The sequence below is a fragment of the Mustelus asterias genome, chromosome 16 (genome assembly GCF_964213995.1).
Source record: "Mustelus asterias chromosome 16, sMusAst1.hap1.1, whole genome shotgun sequence".
NCBI classification, from domain to species: Eukaryota; Metazoa; Chordata; class Chondrichthyes; order Carcharhiniformes; family Triakidae; genus Mustelus; species Mustelus asterias.
Window position 1 is genome coordinate 103,427,177 of NC_135816.1, and position 19,653 is coordinate 103,446,829.

Below are 19,653 nucleotides of genomic sequence, written 5' to 3' on the forward strand. Positions count from 1 at the left end.
GACACACACACACGGACCGTACAGCAGCTGACACTGACACACACACACGGACTGTACAGGAGCTGACACAGACACACACGGACTGTACAGGAGCTGACACTGAGACACACACAGACCGTACAGGAGCTGATACTGAGACACACACGGACCGTACAGGAGCTGACACTGAGACACACACGGACTGTACATGAGCTGACACTGAGACACACGGACCGTACAGGAGCTGACACTGAGACACACACGGACTATACAGGAGCTGACACTGATACACACACAGACTGTACAGGAGCTGACACTGAGACACACACGGACCGTACAGGAGCTGACACTGAGACACACACACGGACTGTACAGGAGCTGACACTGAGACACACACAGACCGTACAGGAGCTGACACTGAGACACACACAGACTGTACAGGAGCTGACACAGACACACACGGACCGTACAGGAGCTGACACTGAGACACACACACGGACTGTACAGGAGCTGACACTGACACACACACGGACTGTACAGGAGCTGACACTGAGACACACACGGACTATACAGCAGCTGACACTGAGACACAGACGGACCGTACAGGAGCTGACACTGAGACACACACGGACTGTACAGGAGCTGACACTGAGACACACACGGACTGTACAGGAGCTGACACTGACACTGACACACACACGGACCGTACAGGAGCTGACACAGACACACACACGGACTGTACAGGAGCTGACACTGAGACACACACACGGACTGTACAGGAGCTGACACTGAGACACAGACGGACCGTACAGGAGCTGACACTGAGACACACACGGACTATACAGCAGCTGACACTGAGACACAGACGGACCGTACAGGAGCTGACACTGAGACACACACGGACTGTACAGGAGCTGACACTGAGACACACACGGACTGTACAGGAGCTGACACTGACACTGACACACACACGGACCGTACAGGAGCTGACACTGAGACACACACACGGACTGTACAGGAGCTGACACTGAGACACACACACGGACTGTACAGGAGCTGACACTGAGACACAGACGGACCGTACAGGAGCTGACACTGAGACACACACGGACTGTACAGGAGCTGACACTGAGACACACATGGGACTATACAGGAGCTGACACTGACACACACACGGACTGTACAGGAGCTGACACTGAGACACACACGGACCGTACAGGAGCTGACACTGAGACACACACGGACCGTACAGGAGCTGACACTGACACACACACGGACTGTACAGGAACTGACACTGAGACACACACACGGACCGTACAGGAGCTGACACTGAGACACACACGGACCGTACAGGAGCGGACACTGAGACACACACGGACCGTACAGGAGCTGACACTGAGACACACACACGGACCATACAGGAACTGACACTGAGACACACACACGGACCGTACAGGAGCTGACACTGACCCACACACGGACTGTACAGGAACTGACACTGAGACACACACACGGACCGTACAGGAGCTGACACTGAGACACACACACGGACTGTACAGGAGCTGACACTGACACACACACGGACCGTACAGGAGCTGACACTGAGACACACACGGACTACAGGAGCTGACACTGAGACACACACGGACCGTACAGGAGCTGACACTGAGACACACACGGACCGTACAGGAGCTGACACTGAGACACACACGGACTACAGGAGCTGACACTGAGACACACACGGACCGTACAGGAGCTGACACTGACACACACACACGGACTGTACAGGAGCTGACACTGACACACACACACGGACTGTACAGAAGCTGACACTGAGACACACACGGACCGTACAGGAGCTGACACTGAGACACACACGCCCGCTTGCCCTTTGCGTTGTGCTTTTAGTTCAGCAGAACCAGCAATTAACCACGTGTATGTTTGCCTGTTTCACCAGATCATGGCTACACGACATTGGCCACCAATGTCACCTTGTTACGTGCGTCAGAAGTGGAGGAGATCCTGGAAGGAAATGACGAAAAATACAAGGCAATCTCCATCAGCACAGAGCCTCCTACGTACCTTCGGTAAAGTCAACTTTGTGGCTTCTTCCCAAGCCATTTGTGTTCCAATTTGGGTGGAGCAAATCCCCTGCCCCTGACCCCTCGCTCTCCCTCCCTATTAGTGTGATTGCAGTGGACAGGGTGCAGAACACCAGGATGTTATCTGGGATGGCTCCACACTTCCTTCTTGGGTGAGAGTGTTGCCCTGAGGGGTGAGGTGGAAGTGGCCTGTGTTGCTGTCAACATCCTTGGGGTTACCATTGACCAGAAACTCAACTGGACTCACCACATAAACACAGTGGCTCCCAGAGCAGGAAAGAGGCTGGGAATACTGCGGTGACTAACTCACCTCCTGACTCCCCAAAGCCTATCCACCATTTACAAGGCACAAGTCAGGAGTATGATGGAATACTCCTCACTTGCCTGGACTGGTGCAGCTCCAACAACACTCAAGAAGCTTGGCACCATCCAGCACAAAGCAGCCCCGCTTGATTGGCACCACATCTACAAACATTCAATCCCTCCACCACCGACGCTCAGAGTAACAGTGTGTACTATCTACAAGATGCACTGCAGCAATTCACCAAAGATCTTTAGACAGCACCTTCCAAACCCACAACCACTTCCATCTAGAAGGACAAGGGCAGCAGATACATGGGAACACCACCACCTGCAAGTTCCCCTCCAAACCACTCACCATCCCGACTTGGGAATATATCGCCGTTCCTTCGCAGTCGTTGGGTCAAAATCCTGGAATTTCCTCCCTCACGGCATTGTGGGTCAACCCACAGAACATGGACTGCAGCGATTCAGGAAGGCAGCTCACCACCACCTTCTCAAGGGCAACTAGGGATGGGCAATAAATGCTGTAAGAAGTCTCACAACACCAGGTTAAAGTCCAACAGGTTTATTTGGTAGCAAATACCATAAGCTTTCGGAGCTTGCTGCTCCTTCGTCAGATGGAGTGGAAACATTTCCACTCCATCTGACGAAGGGGCAGCGCTCCGAAAGCTTATGGTATTTGCTACCAAATAAACCTGTTGGACTTTAACCTGGTGTTGTGAGACTTCTTACTGTGTTCACCCGAGTCCAACGCCGGCATCTCCACTTCAATAAATGCTGGCCAGCCATGTTCCACGAATTAATTAAATATATATTTTTAAATGTTGCCTGGAGTTTAAACAAATTTGGTATGACTTTATTGAGACGTATAAATCTCTCAGGGTATATGAAGCTGAGATTCATGTACAAGGACACCCAGATCCATCCATACTGCAATCTCTCTCTGGTCACCCTCCTATAGGAACGATGTTATTAAACTGAAAAGGGTGCAAAACAGATTGACAAGAATGTTAGCGGGACTGGAAGGTTTGAATTATAAGGCGAGGCTGGATAGACTGGGACATCTTTCCCTGGAGCTTAGGAGGATGAGGGGTGACCCTTATAAAATTATGAGGAGCATAGGAAAGGTGAATAGCCAAGGCCTTTTACCCAGGGTAGGGGAGTCCAAAACTAGAGGGCGTAGGTTCAAGGTGAGAGAGGAAAGGGATCTGAGGGACCACTTTTTCACCCAGAGGATGGTTAGTATATGGAATGAGCTGCCAGAGGAGGTGGTAGAGGTGGGTACAATTACAACATTTAAAAGACATTTGGTACACGGGTGGGAAAGGTTTAGTGGGATGTGGGCCATATGCAGGCAAATGGAATATTGTGAGCAGTTTTGGGCCCCATACCTAAGGAAGGATCTGCCGGCCTTGGAGTGGGGTCCGAAGGAGATTCTCAAGAGTGATCCCAGGAATGAAAGGTTTGTCAGATGAGGAGTGGTTGAGGACTCTGCGTCTGTACTTGTTGGAGTTTAGAAGGATGAGGGGGGATCTTATTGAAACTTACAAAATACTGAGAGGCCTGGATAGAGTGGACGTGGAGAGGATGTTTCCACGAGTAGGAGAGACTCAAACTCCAGGCTAAAGGGACGATCCTTTAAAACAGAGATGAGGAGGAATTTCTTCAGCCAGAGGGTGGTGAATCTGTGGAACTCTTTGCCACAGAGGAGGCCGGGTCATTGAGTGTCTTTAAGACAGAGATAGATAGGTTCTTGGTTAATAAGGGGATCAGGGGATATGGGGAAAAGGCAGGAGAATGGGGATGAGAAAAATATCAGCCATGATTGAATGGCGGAGCAGACTCGATGGGCCGAGTGGCCTCATTCTGCTCCTATGTCTTATGGTCTTAAAAGGGGCAAGTTCAGTTTCGGAAACCTGGTTGGCATTGCTGAGTTGGGCCGAAGGGCCTGTTTCCATGCTGTATATCTCTCAGACTCCCCCCTTTCCAGTCTTCTTTGTTCTTCCTGTCAAAATGGACAACCTCACATGTTCAGTGAATCCTTGCCGTTTCGGCCTGTATTTCTCTCTGCCTGCCTCCGTCTCTCCCTGCCTCCGTCTCTCCCTGCCTCCGTCTCTCCCTGCCTCCGTCTCTCCCTGCCTCCGTCTCTCCTTGCCTCCGTCTCTCCCTGCCTCCGTCTCTCTCTGCCTCCGTCTCTCTCTGCCTCCGTCTCTTTCTCTGTCTGCCTCGCTCTCTTGCTCGTCACTCGCTCTCTCTCTCTCGCTCCCTGTCTCGCTCCCTGTCTCGCTCCCTGTCTCGCTCCCTGTCCCGCTCCATGTCCCGCTCCCTGTCTCGCTCCCTGTCTCGCTCCTTGTCTCGCTCCCAGTCTCGCTCCCAGTCACTCCCTCCCAGTCACAACCCTCGCAGTCACTCCATCTCTCCGCCTGTCACTCTCTCTCTCCGCCTGTCACTCTCTCTCTCCGCCTGTCACTCTCTCTCTCCGCCTGTCACTCTCTCTCTCCGCCTGTCACTCTCTCTCTCCGCCTGTCACTCTCTCTCTGCCTGTCACTCTCTCTCTCTGCCTGTCACTCCCTCTCTCCGCCTGTCACTCCCTCTCTCCGCCTGTCACTCCCTCTCTCCGCCTGTCACTCCCTCTCTCCGCCTGTCACTCCCTCTCTCCGCCTGTCACTCCCTCTCTCCGCCTGTCACTCCCTCTCTCCGCCTGTCACTCTCTCTCTCCGCCTGTCACTCTCTCTCTCCGCCTGTCACTCTCTCTCTCCGCCTGTCACTCTCTCTCTCCGCCTGTCACTCTCTCTCTCCGCCTGTCACTCTCTCTCTCCGCCTGTCACTCTCTCTCTCCGCCTGTCACCCTCTCTCTCCGCCTGTCACTCTCTCTCTCCGCCTGTCACTCTCTCTCCGCCTGTCACTCTCTCTCTCCGCCTGTCACTCTCTCCGCCTGTCACTCTCTCTCTCCGCCTGTCACTCTCTCTCTCCGCCTGTCACTCTCTCTCTCCGCCTGTCACTCTCTCTCTCCGCCTGTCACTCTCTCCGCCTGTCACTCCCTCTCTCCGCCTGTCACTCTCTCTCTCCGCCTGTCACTCTCTCTCTCCGCCTGTCACTCTCTCTCTCCGCCTGTCACTCTCTCTCTCCGCCTGTCACTCTCTCTCTCCGCCTGTCACTCTCTCTCTCCGCCTGTCACTCTCTCTCTCCGCCTGTCACTCTCTCTCTCCGCCTGTCACTCTCTCTCTCCGCCTGTCACTCTCTCTCTCCGCCTGCCACTCTCTCTCTCCGCCTGTCACTCTCTCTCTCCGCCTGTCACTCACTCTCTCTCCGCCTGTCACTCACTCTCTCTCCGCCTGTCACTCTCTCTCCGTCTGTCTCTCACTCTCTCCGTCTGTCTCTCTCCGTCTGTCTCTCTCTCTCTCCGTCTGTCTCTCTCTCTTCCGTCTGTCTCTCTCTCTCTCCGTCTGTCTCTCACTCTCTCCGTCTGTCTCTCCGTCTGTCTCTCTCTCTCTCCGTCTGTCTCTCTCTCTCTCCGTCTGTCTCTCTCTCTCCGTCTGTCTCTCTCTCTCTCCGTCTGTCTCTCTCTCTCTCCGTCTGTCTCTCTCTCTCTCCGTCTGTCTCTCTCTCTCTCCGTCTGTCTCTCTCTCCGTCTGTCTCTCTCTCTCCGTCTGTCTCTCTCTCTCTCTCGCTCTGTCTCTCTCTCTCTCTCGCTCTGTCTCTCTCTCTCTCGCTCTGTCTCTCTCTCTCTCGCTCTGTCTCTCTCTCTCTCGCTCTGTCTCTCTCTCTCTCGCTCTGTCTCTCTCTCTCGCTCTGTCTGTCTCTCTCTCTCGCTCTGTCTCTCTCTCTCTCTCTCGCTCTGTCTCTCTCTCTCTCTCTCGCTCTGTCTCTCTCTCTCTCGCTCTGTCTCTCTCTCTCTCGCTCTGTCTCTCTCTCTCTCGCTCTGTCTCTCTCTCTCGCTCTGTCTCTCTCTCCCTCGCTCTGTTTCTCTCTCTCTCTCTCGCTCTGTCTCTCTCTCTCGCTCTGTCTCTCTCTCTCTCTCTCGCTCTGTCTCTCTTTCTCGCTCTGTCTGTCTCTCTCTCTCGCTCCGTCTCTCTCTCTCTCTCTCGCTCTGTCTCTCTCTCTCGCTCTGTCTGTCTCTCTCTCTCGCTCTCTCTCTCTCTCTCTCGTTCTATCTCTCTCTCTCTCCGTCTGTCTCTCTCTCTCTCCGTCTGTCTCTCTCTCTCTCGCTCTGTCTCTCTCTCTCTCTCGCTCTGTCTCTCTCTCTCTCGCTCTCTCTCTCTCTCTCGCTCTGTCTCTCTCTCACTCTTTCTTCCTCTATGCTCTGCAGGGAACCAAAGTCAAAGCGGAGTAACCAGTGGGTCCCCACCCTGCCCAACAGCTCACACCACCTGGATGCAGTGCCCTGCTCAACATCCATCAACCGGAACCGAATGGGACGAGACAAGAAGAGGGTCTTCCCTCTGTGGTGAGTCGAGCTGCCTGGGGGGTGGGGGGGCCGGGGGGCACAAAGAGGGAGAGAGAGAAAAATAGCAGTTACACAAGAGTGGTGGGTGGGCTTTTCTTTAAGTCATTTGTGGGACATGGGCGTGGCCGGCCAGCATTTATTTCCCATCCTCAGCTGAGAGTCACCCACATTGCTGTGGCTCTGGAGTCACATGTAGGCCAGACCGGGTAAGGATGGCAGATTTCCTTCCCTAAAGGACATTAGTGAACCAGATGGGCATTTCTGATAATGGACAATGGTTTCAAAGAACAACGGAAATTACAGCACAGGAACAGGCCCTTTGGCCCTCCAAGCCTGCACCGACCCTGCTGCCAGACTGAACTAAAACCCCCTACCCTTCCGGGGACCATATCCCTCTATCCCCATCCCATTCATGTATTTGTCCAGACACCGCTGAAAAGTCACCATTGTATCTGCTTCCACAACTCCCCCGGCAGCGAGTTCCAGGCACCCACCACCCTCTGTCTAAAAAACTTGCCACGTACATCTCCTTTAAACCTTGCCCCTCGCACCTTAAACCTGTGCCCCCGAGTAATTGACTCTTCCACCCTGGGGAAAAAGCTTCTGACTATCCACGGTCATCAGTAGATTCCTAATTCCAGATTTTTTTTTCATTGAATTCAAATTCCACCATCTGCCGTGGTGGGATTCGAACCCGGGTCCCCAGAACATTAACTGAGTTTCTGCATTAATAGTCCAGCGATAATACCACTCGGCTATCGCCTCTCTGTGGGGGTGGGGGCTAACTTGCTTTCAACATGTGTAAGTGGACAGGTGGCCAATAAGTAATGGGATGGGTGTATTTTGTAAATACAAAGGCAGGGGTGAGGGCGAATGTTGGCATCTGACCATACATTGTGTCAGTGGGCAGTCATGAGGCTGATTGGGGCATCTCATTTATGTGTCTTTGGCTGGGTTACCATGCGCAGGGCAATGAGATCAACAAGGCCGTAGTCCAGCCTTTGCCTGTGTCAGAGGCTACCAAGTGGGGGGGGCACGTGGACAATATCCAGGCTTGGCAAGTGGCAAGTAACATTCGTGCCACATAAATGCCAGGCAATGACCATCACCTACAAGAGGGAGAATCTAACCAGCTCCCCTTGACATTCAATGGCATTATCATCACTGAATCCCCCCACGATCAACATCCTGGGAGTTACCATTGACCAGAAACTGAACTGGACCTGGGCGGCACGGTAGCACAGTGGTTAGCGCTGCTGCCTCACAGCTCCAGGGTCCCGGGTTCGATTCCCGGCTCGGGTCACTGTCTGTGTGGAGTTTGCACATTCTCCTCGTGTCTGCGTGGGTTTCCTCCGGGTGCTCCGGTTTCCTCCCACAGTCCAAAGATGTGCGGGTTAGGTTGATTGGCCATGCTAAAAATTGCCGTTAGTGTCCTGAGATGCTTAGGTTAGAGGGATTAGTGGGGTAAATCTGTAGGGATATGGGGATAGGGCCTGGGTGGGATTGTGGTCGGTGCAGACTCAATGGGCCGAATGGCCTCTTTCTGTACTGTAGGGTTTCTATGGTTTCTTTCTATGATATAAATACAGTCGCTACAAGAGCAGGCCAGAGGCTGGGACTCCGGCGGGGAGTAACTCACCTCCTGACTCCCCCCAAAGCCTGTCCACCATCTACAAGGACACAAGTCAGGAGTGTGATGGAATATTCTCCACTCGCCTGGATGAGTGCGGCTCCCAACAACACTCAAGAGGGTTCAGCAGGGGGAGATGCACAAACAAAATTAAAAGAGACAGCAAGTGAGGCAGGAAGGTACAGGAGTAAGAGGCCATTTAGGTACAAGTGGAGTATTGTGTGCAGTTCTGGTCACCACATTACAGGAAGGATGTAATTGTTCTGGAGAGAGTGCAGAGGAGGTTCACAAGAATGTTGCCCGGGCTGGAAAAGTTCAGCTATGAGGAGAGATTGGAGAGGTTAGGATTGTTTTTCTTGGAACCAGGAAGGCTGAGGTGTGACTTGATAGAGGTGGACAACATTATGAGAGGAAGAGATAAAGTGGGCAGGATAAAGTTGTTTCCCTTGAGGGAGAATTCCAGAACCAGGGGACACAGATTCAGGATAAGTAGCAGTAAGTGTCGAGGGGACATGAGGAAGAACATTTTTTATGCAGAAGGTGGTAGTTGTCTGGAATTTGCTGCCTGAGTTGGTGATGGAGGCAGAGTTTGGCAAGATTGCATCATTTTAATGAAAGGAGTCTGACAGACAAGGCAGATGAGTTAAGGGCACAAGTTAAAACTTGGGGTATGGATTTTACCTCTGTCCCATCCATTTTCTGCCCCTCCCCCACTCTCTACATCTTCATCTGTCACAGTTTACCCTCTCATTTTAGCTTCTCTGCTGTTTGGCCTTTCACCCTCTATTCTCTCTGTGGACAGACACTAGCAGCCTTTTCCTCTGGTTTCTGTGACGGTGAATCTTCTTTCATTCCCTCCCCCTGCAGCATAAATATCTCCCACTTTCTCTGCCTTTTAGCTTTGACAAAGGGTCATCTGGACTCGAAACGTCAGCTCTTTTCTCTCCTTACAGATGCTGCCAGACCTGCTGAGATTTTCCAGCATTTTCTCTTTTGGTTTCAGATTCCAGCATCCGCAGTAATTTGCTTTTATCCAGGGCACGGGTGAATTGGCCATGCCTCTTACTGTCCCAAGATGTGTAGGTTAGGTGGATTGGCCATGCTAAATTGCCTCTTACTGTCCCAAGATGTGTAGGTTAGGTGGATTGGCCATGCTAAATTGCCTCTTACTGTCCCAAGATGTGTAGGTTAGGGGGATTGGCCATGCTAAATTGCCTCTTACTGTCCCAAGATGTGTAGGTTAGGTGGATTGGCCATGCTAAATTGCCTCTTACTGTCCCAAGATGTGTAGGTTAGGTGGATTGGCCATGCTAAATTGCCTCTTACTGTCCCAAGATGTGTAGGTTAGGTGGATTGGCCATGCTAAATTGCCTCTTACTGTCCCAAGATGTGTAGGTTAGGGGGATTGGCCATGCTAAATTGCCTCTTACTGTCCCAAGATGTGTAGGTTAGGTGGATTGGCCATGCTAAATTGCCTCTTACTGTCCCAAGATGTGTAGGTTAGGTGGATTGGCCATGCTAAATTGCCTCTTACTGTCCCAAGATGTGTAGGTTAGGTGGATTGGCCATGCTAAATTGCCTCTTACTGTCCCAAGATGTGTAGGTTAGGGGGATTGGCCATGCTAAATTGCCTCTTACTGTCCCAAGATGTGTAGGTTAGGTGGATTGGCCATGCTAAATTGCCTCTTACTGTCCCAAGATGTGTAGGTTAGGTGGATTGGCCATGCTAAATTGCCCCTTACTGTCCCAAGATGTGTAGGTTAGGGGGATGAGCCATGCTAAATTGCCCCTTACTGTCCCAAGATGTGTAGGTTAGGGGGATTAGCCATGCTAAATTGTCCCTTACTGTCCCAAGATGTGCAGTTAGGTGGATTGGCCATGCTAAATTGCCCCTTAGTGTCCCAAGATGTGCAGGTTATGTGGATTGGCCATGCTAAATTGTCCCTTAGTGTCCAAAGATGTGTAGGTTAGGTGGATTGGCCATGCTAAATTGCCCCTTAGTGTCCCAAGATGTGCAGGTTAGGTGGATTGGCCATGCTAAATTGTCCCTTAGTGTCCAAAGATGTGCAGGTATGGTGGATTAGCCATGTTAAATTGCCTCTTAGTGTCCAAAGATGTGTAGGTTAGGCGGATTAGCCATGCTAAATGTGTGTGGTTACAGGGATAGGGTAGGGGAGAGGGCCGAGATGAGACGCTCTGTCAGAGAGTCAGTGCAGACTCGATGGGCGAATGGCATCTTCTGCACCATAGGGATTCTACGTTTCTATAATATTCCAGGATATAGGGTCTTCAGATGAGACAGGGAAGGAGGTAAAAGAAGAGGAGGGGGTATTGCAGTTTTGTTCAGGAAATCAATTCGAGCAGTAAGGAGGGTCAACATCTCAGAAGGCTCTTCTGATGACACCATATGGGTGGAACCTATAAACCAAAAGAGGGCGAACACTTTGCTGGGAGTGTCCTATAACATTAGTCATAGTGTTAAAGGTTAAGAGAGAATGGAATTATTAAAAGGCGCCCAGGAGAACTTTTTATGCCAGTCATTCACAAGTCCTACAAGAAAGGGGGTGTCCTGGACTTAATTTTAGGTAACAAAGCCAGGTAAATGGTTGAAGTATCAGTGGGGGAGCATTCTGCAGACAGCGATCATAACTCAGTTAGATTCAAGATTGTTATGGAAAAGGACAAGGATGGGCCTGAAATCAAAGTTCTAAATTGGGGGAAGACTGATTTTAAGAAGATTAGAGATGATTTGGCCAGAGTGGACCGGGAGCAGACACTTTAGGTGAGTCTGTGATGGAACAGTGGGACGCTCTCAAGAAGGAAATAGGGAGAGTACAGGGCCAACATGTTACAAAGAGTAGGACCAACAAATCCAATGAACCTCGGATATCGAGGGATACACAGCATTTGATGAAGAGGATTATGGCCCATATTGAGGGCTCAAAACAGCAGAAGCGCTACAGGATAAGAGAATGCGCCAGAGGGAACTTAAAGAGGAAATTAGGAGAGAAAAAGGGGACCTGATAGGACATGTGGAATTAAGGAAAATCCTAAGTTGTTTTACAAGTAAAGGTGAAGTCATCATAGTCCCAGATGACCAGAGCCTGTTCTCCCCTTTGATGGGGAGAGCTGACGAGTGGTGATTTAACCTGAGGATCACCACTCCTCAGGCGAGAGGCAAGGTTGAGAAGGTGGGGCCTTCACGAATAACCTCAGCCAGTACGGGAACTGAACCCACGCTGTTGGTGTTACTCTGCATCACAAACCAGCTGTCCAGCCAGCTGAGCTAAACCGACCATGATAAAAGATTCAGATTGAATGTAGGAAGGTTGATCAGTAAGTTCACAGATGATAACAAAATTGGTCGGGTGGCAAATAGTGAGGAGGATCGAGGATAAGCCCAAGAGGATGGCCGTAGATTACAAGAGGATGTGGATGGGCTTGTCAATGGTGAATTCAATCCGGATAAGTGTGAGATGACGCGCTTGGGCAGGACAAACAAAGCAATGGAATTCATAATGAACAGTTGAAAGTCAACCACATTGCTGAGGCTCTAGAGTCACTTGTCGGCCAGACCGGGTAAGGACGGCAGATTTCCTTCCCTAAAGTATATTAGTGAGCCAGATGGGTTTTCCCGACAATCGACAGTGGTTTCATGGCCATCAGTAGATTCTTAATTCCAGATATTTTATTATTGAATTCAAATGCCACCATCTGCCGTGGTGGGATTTGAACCCGGGTCCCCAGAACATCAGCTGAGTTTCTGGATGAATAGTCCGGCGATGATACCACGAGGCCGTCGCCTCCCTGGAATGAATTATAAAAAACATAGACTGCTGTGGTTCAAGGTGGCAGCTCATCACCACCTTCCCAAGGGGCAAGTAGAGATGGGCAATGAATGCAGGCCTGGCCAGCGACACCCAGACCCCAGTGAAAGGAAGAAGTGAGAAATAAAACCTCTCAATTCCGTTTCCGCAGTTTTGATGACCATGATCCAGCCGTTATCCATGAAAACGCAGCCCAGCCCGAACTCCTGGTCCCCATCCGACTGGACATGGAAATCGATGGGCAGAAACTCCGAGACACCTTCACCTGGAACATGAACGGTAACGGGACAGCTTCGACTCGGCAGCGGGGAAAGAAACGAGGGCACGATTGCTGATAGTTACTTCAGCAACAGCACAGTGGTTAGCACTGCTGCATCACAGCGGGAGGGACCCAGGTTCGATTCCGGCTTTGGCTCGCTGTTTGTGTGGAATCTGCACGTTCTCCCGTTGTCTGCGTGGGATTCCTCCGGGTGCTCCGGTTTCTTCCCACAGTCCAAAGGTGTGCAGATTAAGTGGATTGGCCATGCTAAATTGTCCCTTAGTGTCAAAAATGTGTAGGTTAGGTGGATTGGCCATGCTAAATTGTCCCTTAGTGTCAAAAATGTGTAGGTTAGGTGGATTGGCCATGCTAAATTGTCCCTTAGTGTCAAAAATGTGTAGGTTAGGTGGATTGGCCATGCTAAATTGCCCCTTAGTATCCAAAGATGTGCGGGTTAGGTGGATTGGCCATGCTAAATTGCCCCTTAGTATCCAAAGCTTTGCGGGTTAGGTGGATTGGCCATGCTAAATTGTCCCTTAGTATCCAAAGATGTGCAGGTTAGGTGGATTGGCCATGCTAAATTGCCCCTTAGTGTCTAAAGATTTGCAGGTTAGGTGGATTGGCCATGCTAAATTGCCCCTTAGTGTCCAAAGATGTGCAGGTTAGGTGGATTGGCCATGGAAAATTGCCCCTTAGTGTCCAAAGATGTTCAGGTGAGGTGGATTGGTCGTGATAAATGGATGTAGTTACGGGGATAGGACAGGAATGATGGGCCTGGATAAAATGCTCTCCAGAGAGTCGTGCAAATGGATCAAATGGCTTCCTTCTGCATTGTTGGGATTCTGTGGTTCTTGGAATATAATCACTTCAAGACTATACCCTGGATTATTAGTCCAGTAACATAACCCCTACACTACTGTACCCTGGATTATTAGTCCAGTAACATAACCCCTACACTGCTGTACCCTGGATTGTTAGTCCAGTAACAGAACCCTACCCAACTGTACCCTGGATTATTAGTCCAGGAACATAACCCCTACACTGCAGTACCCTGGATTATTAGTCCAGTAACATAACCCCTACACTGCTGTACCCTGGATTGGTAGTCCAGTAACATAACCCCTACACTACTGTACCCTGGATTATTAGTCCAGTAACATAACCCCTACACTACTGTACCCTGGATTGTTAGTCCAGTAACATAACCACTACACTACTGTACCCTGGATTATTAATCCAGTAATATAACCCCTCCACTACTGTACTCTGGATTATTAATCCAGTAACATAACCCCTACACTACTGTACCCTGGATTATTAATCCAGTAACATAACCCCTACACTGCTGTACCCTGGATTATTAATCCAGTAACATAACCCCTACACTACTGTACCCTGGATTATTTATCCAGTAACATAACCCCGACACTACTGTACCCTGGATTATTAATCCAGTAACATAACCCCAACACAACTGTACCCTGGATTATTAATCCAGTAACATAACCCCTACACTACTATATCCTGGATTATTAATCCAGTAACATAACCCTTACACTACTGTACCCTGGATTATTAATCCAGTAACATAACCCCTACACTGCTGTACCCTGGATTATTAATCCAGTAAAATAACCCCTACACTACTGTACCCTGGATTATTAATTCAGTAACATAACCCCTACACTACTGTACACTGGATTATTAATCCAGTAAAATAAACCCTACACTACTGTACCCTGGATTATTAATCCAGTAACATAACCCCTACACTACTGTACCCTGGATTATTAACCAAGTAACCTATCCCCTACACTACTGTACCCTTGATTATTAATCCAGTAACATAACCCTTACACTACTGTACGCTAGATTATTAATCCAGTAACATAACCCCTTCACTACTGTAACCTGGATTATTAATCCAGTAACATGACCCCTGCACTACTGTACCCTGGATTATTCATCCAGTAACATAACCCCGACACTACTGTACCCTGGATTATTAATCCAGTAACATAACCCTTACACTACTGTACCCTAGATTATTAATCCAGTAACATAACCCCTACACTACTGTATCCTGGATTATTAATCTAGTAACATAACCCCTGCACTACTGTACCCTGGATTATTAGTCCAGTAACATAACCCCTACACGACTGTACCCTGGATTATTAATCCAGTAACATAACCCCTACATTACTGTATCCTGGATTATTAATCTAGTAACATAACCCCTGCACTACTGTACCCTGGATTATTAGTCCAGTAACATAACCCCTACACTACTGTACCCTGGATTATTAATTCAGTAACATAACCCCGACACTACTGTACCCTGTATTAATCCAGTAACATAACCCCTACACTACTGTACCCTGGATTATTAATCCAGTAACATAACCCCGACACTACTGTACCCTGGATTATTAATCCAGTAACAAAACCCCGACACTACTGTACCCTGGATTATTAATCCAGTAACATAACCCCTACACTACTGTAACCTGGATTATTAATCCAGTAACATAACCCCGACACTACTGTACCCTGGATTATTAATCCAGTAACATAACCCCGACACTACTGTACCCTGGATTATTAATCCAGTAACATAACCCCTACACTACTGTACCCTGGATTATTAATCCAGTAACATAACCCCTACACTACTGTACCCTGGATTATTAATACAGTAACATAACCCCTATTCTACTGTACCCTGGATTATTAATGCAGTAACATAACCCCTACACTACTGTACCCTGGATTATTAATCCAGTAACATAACCCCGACACTACTGTACCCTGGATTATTAATCCAGTAACATAACCCCGACACTACTGTACCCTGGATTTTTAATCCAGTAACATAACCCTACACTACTGTACCCTGTATTATTAGTCCAGTAACATAACCACTACACTAATGTACCCAGTATTATTAATCCAGTAACATAACCCATACACTACTGTACCCTGGATTATGAATCCAGTAACATAACCCCTACACTACTGTACCCTAGATTATTAATCCAATTACATAACCACTATACTGCTGTACTCTGGATTATTAATCGGTAACATAATCCATACACTATTGTACCCTGGATTATTAATCCAGTAACATAACCCCGACACTACTGTACCCTGGAATATTAATCCGGTAACATAACCCCTACAGTAGTGTACCCTGGATTATTAATCCAGTAACATAACCCCTACACTACTGTACCCTGGATTATTAATACAGTAACATAACCCCTACACTACTGTACCCTAGATTATTAATCCAGTAACATAACCCCGACACTACTGTACCCTGGATTATTAATCCAGTAACATAACCCTCACACTACTGTAACCTGGATTATTAATCCAGTAACAGAACCCCTACGCTTCTGTACCCTGGATTATTAATCTAGTAACATATCCCCGACACTACTGTACCCTGGATTATTAATCCAGTAAAATAACCCCAACACTACTGTACCCTGGATTATTAATCCAGTAACATAACCCCTACACTACTGTACCCTGGATTATTAATCCAGTAACATAACCCCTACACTACTGTACCCTGGATTATTAATCCAGTAACATAACCCTCACACTATTGTAACCTGGATTATTAATCCAGTAGCAGAACCCCTACGCTTCTGTACCCTGGATTATTAATCCAGTAACATAACCCCGACACTACTGTACCCTGGATTATTAATCCAGTAAACTAACCCCTACACTACTGTACCCTGGATTATTAATCCAGTAACATAACCCCTACACGACTGTACCCTGGATTATTAATCCAGTAAAATCACCCCTACACTACTGTACCCTGGATTATTAATCCAGTAACATAACCCCGACACTACTGTACCCTGTATTATTAATCCAGTAACATAACCCCTACACTACTGTACCCTGGATTATTAACCCAATAACCTAACCCCTACACTACTGTAGCCAGGATTATTAACCCAGTAACCTAACCCCTACACTACTGTACCCTGTATTATTAATCCAGTAACATAACCCCTACACTACTGTACCCTGTATTATTAATCCAGTAACGTAACCCCGACACTACTGTACCCTGGATTATTAACCCAGTAACCTAACCGCTACACTACTGTACCCTGGATTATTAACCCAGTAACCTAACCCCTACACTACTGTACCCTGGATTATTAACCCAGTAACCTAACCCCTACACTACTATACTCTGGATTATTAATCCAGTAACATAACCCCTACACTACTGTACCCTGGATTATTAACCCAGTAACCTAACCCCTACACTACTGTACCCTGGATTATTAACCCAGTAACCAACCCCTACACTACTGTACCCTGGATTATTAATCCAGTAACATAACCCCTACACTACTGTACCCTGGATTTTTAATCCAGTAACATAACCCCTACACTACTGTACTCTGGATTATTAATCCAGTAACATAACCCCTACACTACTGTACCCTGGATTATTAATCCAGTAACATAACCCCGACACTACTGTACCCTGGATTTTTAATCTAGTAACATAACCCCTACACTACTGTACTCTGGATTATTAATCCAGTAACATAACCCCTACACTACTGTACTCTGGATTTTTAATCCAGTAACATAACCCCTACACTACTGTACCCTGGATTTTTAATCCAGTAACATAGCCCCTACACTACTGTACCCTGTATTATTAATCCAGTAACATAACCCCTACACTACTGTACCCTGGATTATTAATCCAGTAACATAACCCCTCCAGTACTGTACCCTGGATTATTAATCCAGTAACATAAGCCCTACACTACTGTACCCTGGATTATTAATCCAGTAACATAACCCCTACACTACAGTACCCTGGATTATTAATCCAGTAACATAACCCCCACACTACTGTACCCTGGATTATTAATCCAGTAACAGAACCCCTACACTTCTGTCCCCTGGATTATTAATCCAGTAACATAACCCCTACACTACTGTACCCTGTATTATTAATCCAGTAACATAACCCTCACACTACTGTACCCTGGATTATTTATCCAGTAACATAACCCCTACACTACTGTACCCTGTATTATTAGTCCAGTAACATAACCCCTACACTACTGTACCCTGGATTATTAATCCAGTAACAAAACCCCGACACTACTGTACCCTGGATTATTAATCCAGTAACATAACCCCTACACTACAGTACCCTGGATTATTAATCCAGTAACATAACCCCCACACTACTGTACCCTGGATTATTAATCCAGTAACAGAACCCCTACACTTCTGTCCCCTGGATTATTAATCCAGTAAAATAACCCCTACACTACTGTACCCTGTATTATTAGTCCAGTAACATAACCCCTACACTACTGTACCCTGGATTATTAATCCAGTAACAAAACCCCGACACTACTGTACCCTGGATTATTAATCCAGTAACATAACCCCTACACTACAGTACCCTGGATTATTAATCCAGTAACATAACCCCTACACTACGATATCCTGGATTATTAATCCAGTAACAAAACCCCGACACTACTGTACCCTGGATTATTAATCCAGTAACATAACCCCAACACTACTGTACCCTGGATTATTAATCCAGTAACATAACCCCTACACTACTGTACCCTGGATTACTAATCCAGTTAAATAACCCCTACACTACTGTACCCTGGATTATTAATCCAGTAACATAACCCCTACACTACTGTACACTGGATTATTAATCCAGTAACATAACCCCTAGACTACTGTACCCTGGATTATTAATCCAGTAACATAACCCCTACACTACTGTACCCTGGATTATTAACCAAGTAACCTATCCCCTACACTCCTGTACCCTGTATTATTAATCCAGTAACATAACCCTTACACTACTGTACCCTGGATTATTAATCCAGTAACATAACCCCTACACTACTGTAACCTGGATTATTAATCCAGTAACATAACCCCTGCACTACTGTACCCTGGATTATTAATCCAGTAACATAACCCCGACAGTACTGTACCCTGGATTATTAATCCAGTAACATAACCCTTACACTACTGTACCCTAGATTATTAATCCAGTAACATAACCCCTACACTACTGTAACCTGGATTATAAATCAAGTAACATAACCCCTGCACTACTGTACCCTGGATTATTAGTCCAGTAACATAACCCCTACACTACTGTACCCTGGATTATTAATTCAGTAACATAACCCCGACACTACTGTACCCTGTATTATTAATCCAGTAACATAACCCCTAGACTACTGTACCCTGGATTATTAATTCAGTAACATAACCCCTACACTACTGTACCCTGGATTATTAATCCAGTAACATAACCCCGACACTACTGTACCCTGGATTATTAATCCAGTAACAAAACCCTGACACTACTGTACCCTGGATTATTAATTCAGTAACATAACCCCGACACTACTGTACCCTGTATTATTAATCCAGTAACATAACCCCTAGACTACTGTACCCTGGATTATTAATCCAGTAACATAACCCCTACACTACTGTACCCTGGATTATTAATCCAGTAACATAACCCCGACACTACTGTACCCTGGATTATTAATCCAGTAACAAAACCCTGACACTACTGTACCCTGGATTATTAATCCAGTAACATAACCCCTACACTACTGTAACCTGGATTATTAATCCAGTAACATAACCCCGACACTACTGTACCCTGGATTATTAATCCAGTAACATAACCCCGACACTACTGTACCCTGGATTATTAATCCAGTAACATAACCCCTACACTACTGTACCCTGGATTATTAATCCAGTAACATAACCCCTACACTACTGTACCCTGGATTATTAATACAGTAACATAACCCCTATTCTACTGTACCCTGGATTATTAATGCAGTAACATAACCCCTACACTACTGTATCCTGGATTATTAATCCAGTAACATAACCCCGACACTACTGTACCCTGGATTATTAATACATTAACATAACCCCGACACTACTGTACCCTGGATTATTAATCCAGTAACATAACCCCGACACTACTGTACCCTGAATTATTAGTCCAGTAACATAACCACTACACTAATGTA

At 47.4% G+C, this 19,653-nt stretch overlaps 1 protein-coding gene across 3 annotated transcripts in view; it reads left to right on the plus strand.

Moving 5' to 3' along the window:
- Positions 1–19,653, plus strand: part of LOC144505329 (SWI/SNF-related matrix-associated actin-dependent regulator of chromatin subfamily B member 1-like) — a 95,555-nt gene that overhangs the window by 46,199 nt on the left and 29,703 nt on the right. For all 3 annotated transcript variants that reach the window (XM_078231450.1, XM_078231449.1, XM_078231448.1), the window contains exons 3-5: positions 1,937–2,066; positions 6,694–6,831; positions 12,440–12,567. In XM_078231450.1, coding sequence (XP_078087576.1) covers positions 1,937–2,066; positions 6,694–6,831; positions 12,440–12,567 — 396 coding nt within the window. The remainder of the gene's footprint in view (positions 1–1,936; positions 2,067–6,693; positions 6,832–12,439; positions 12,568–19,653) is intronic.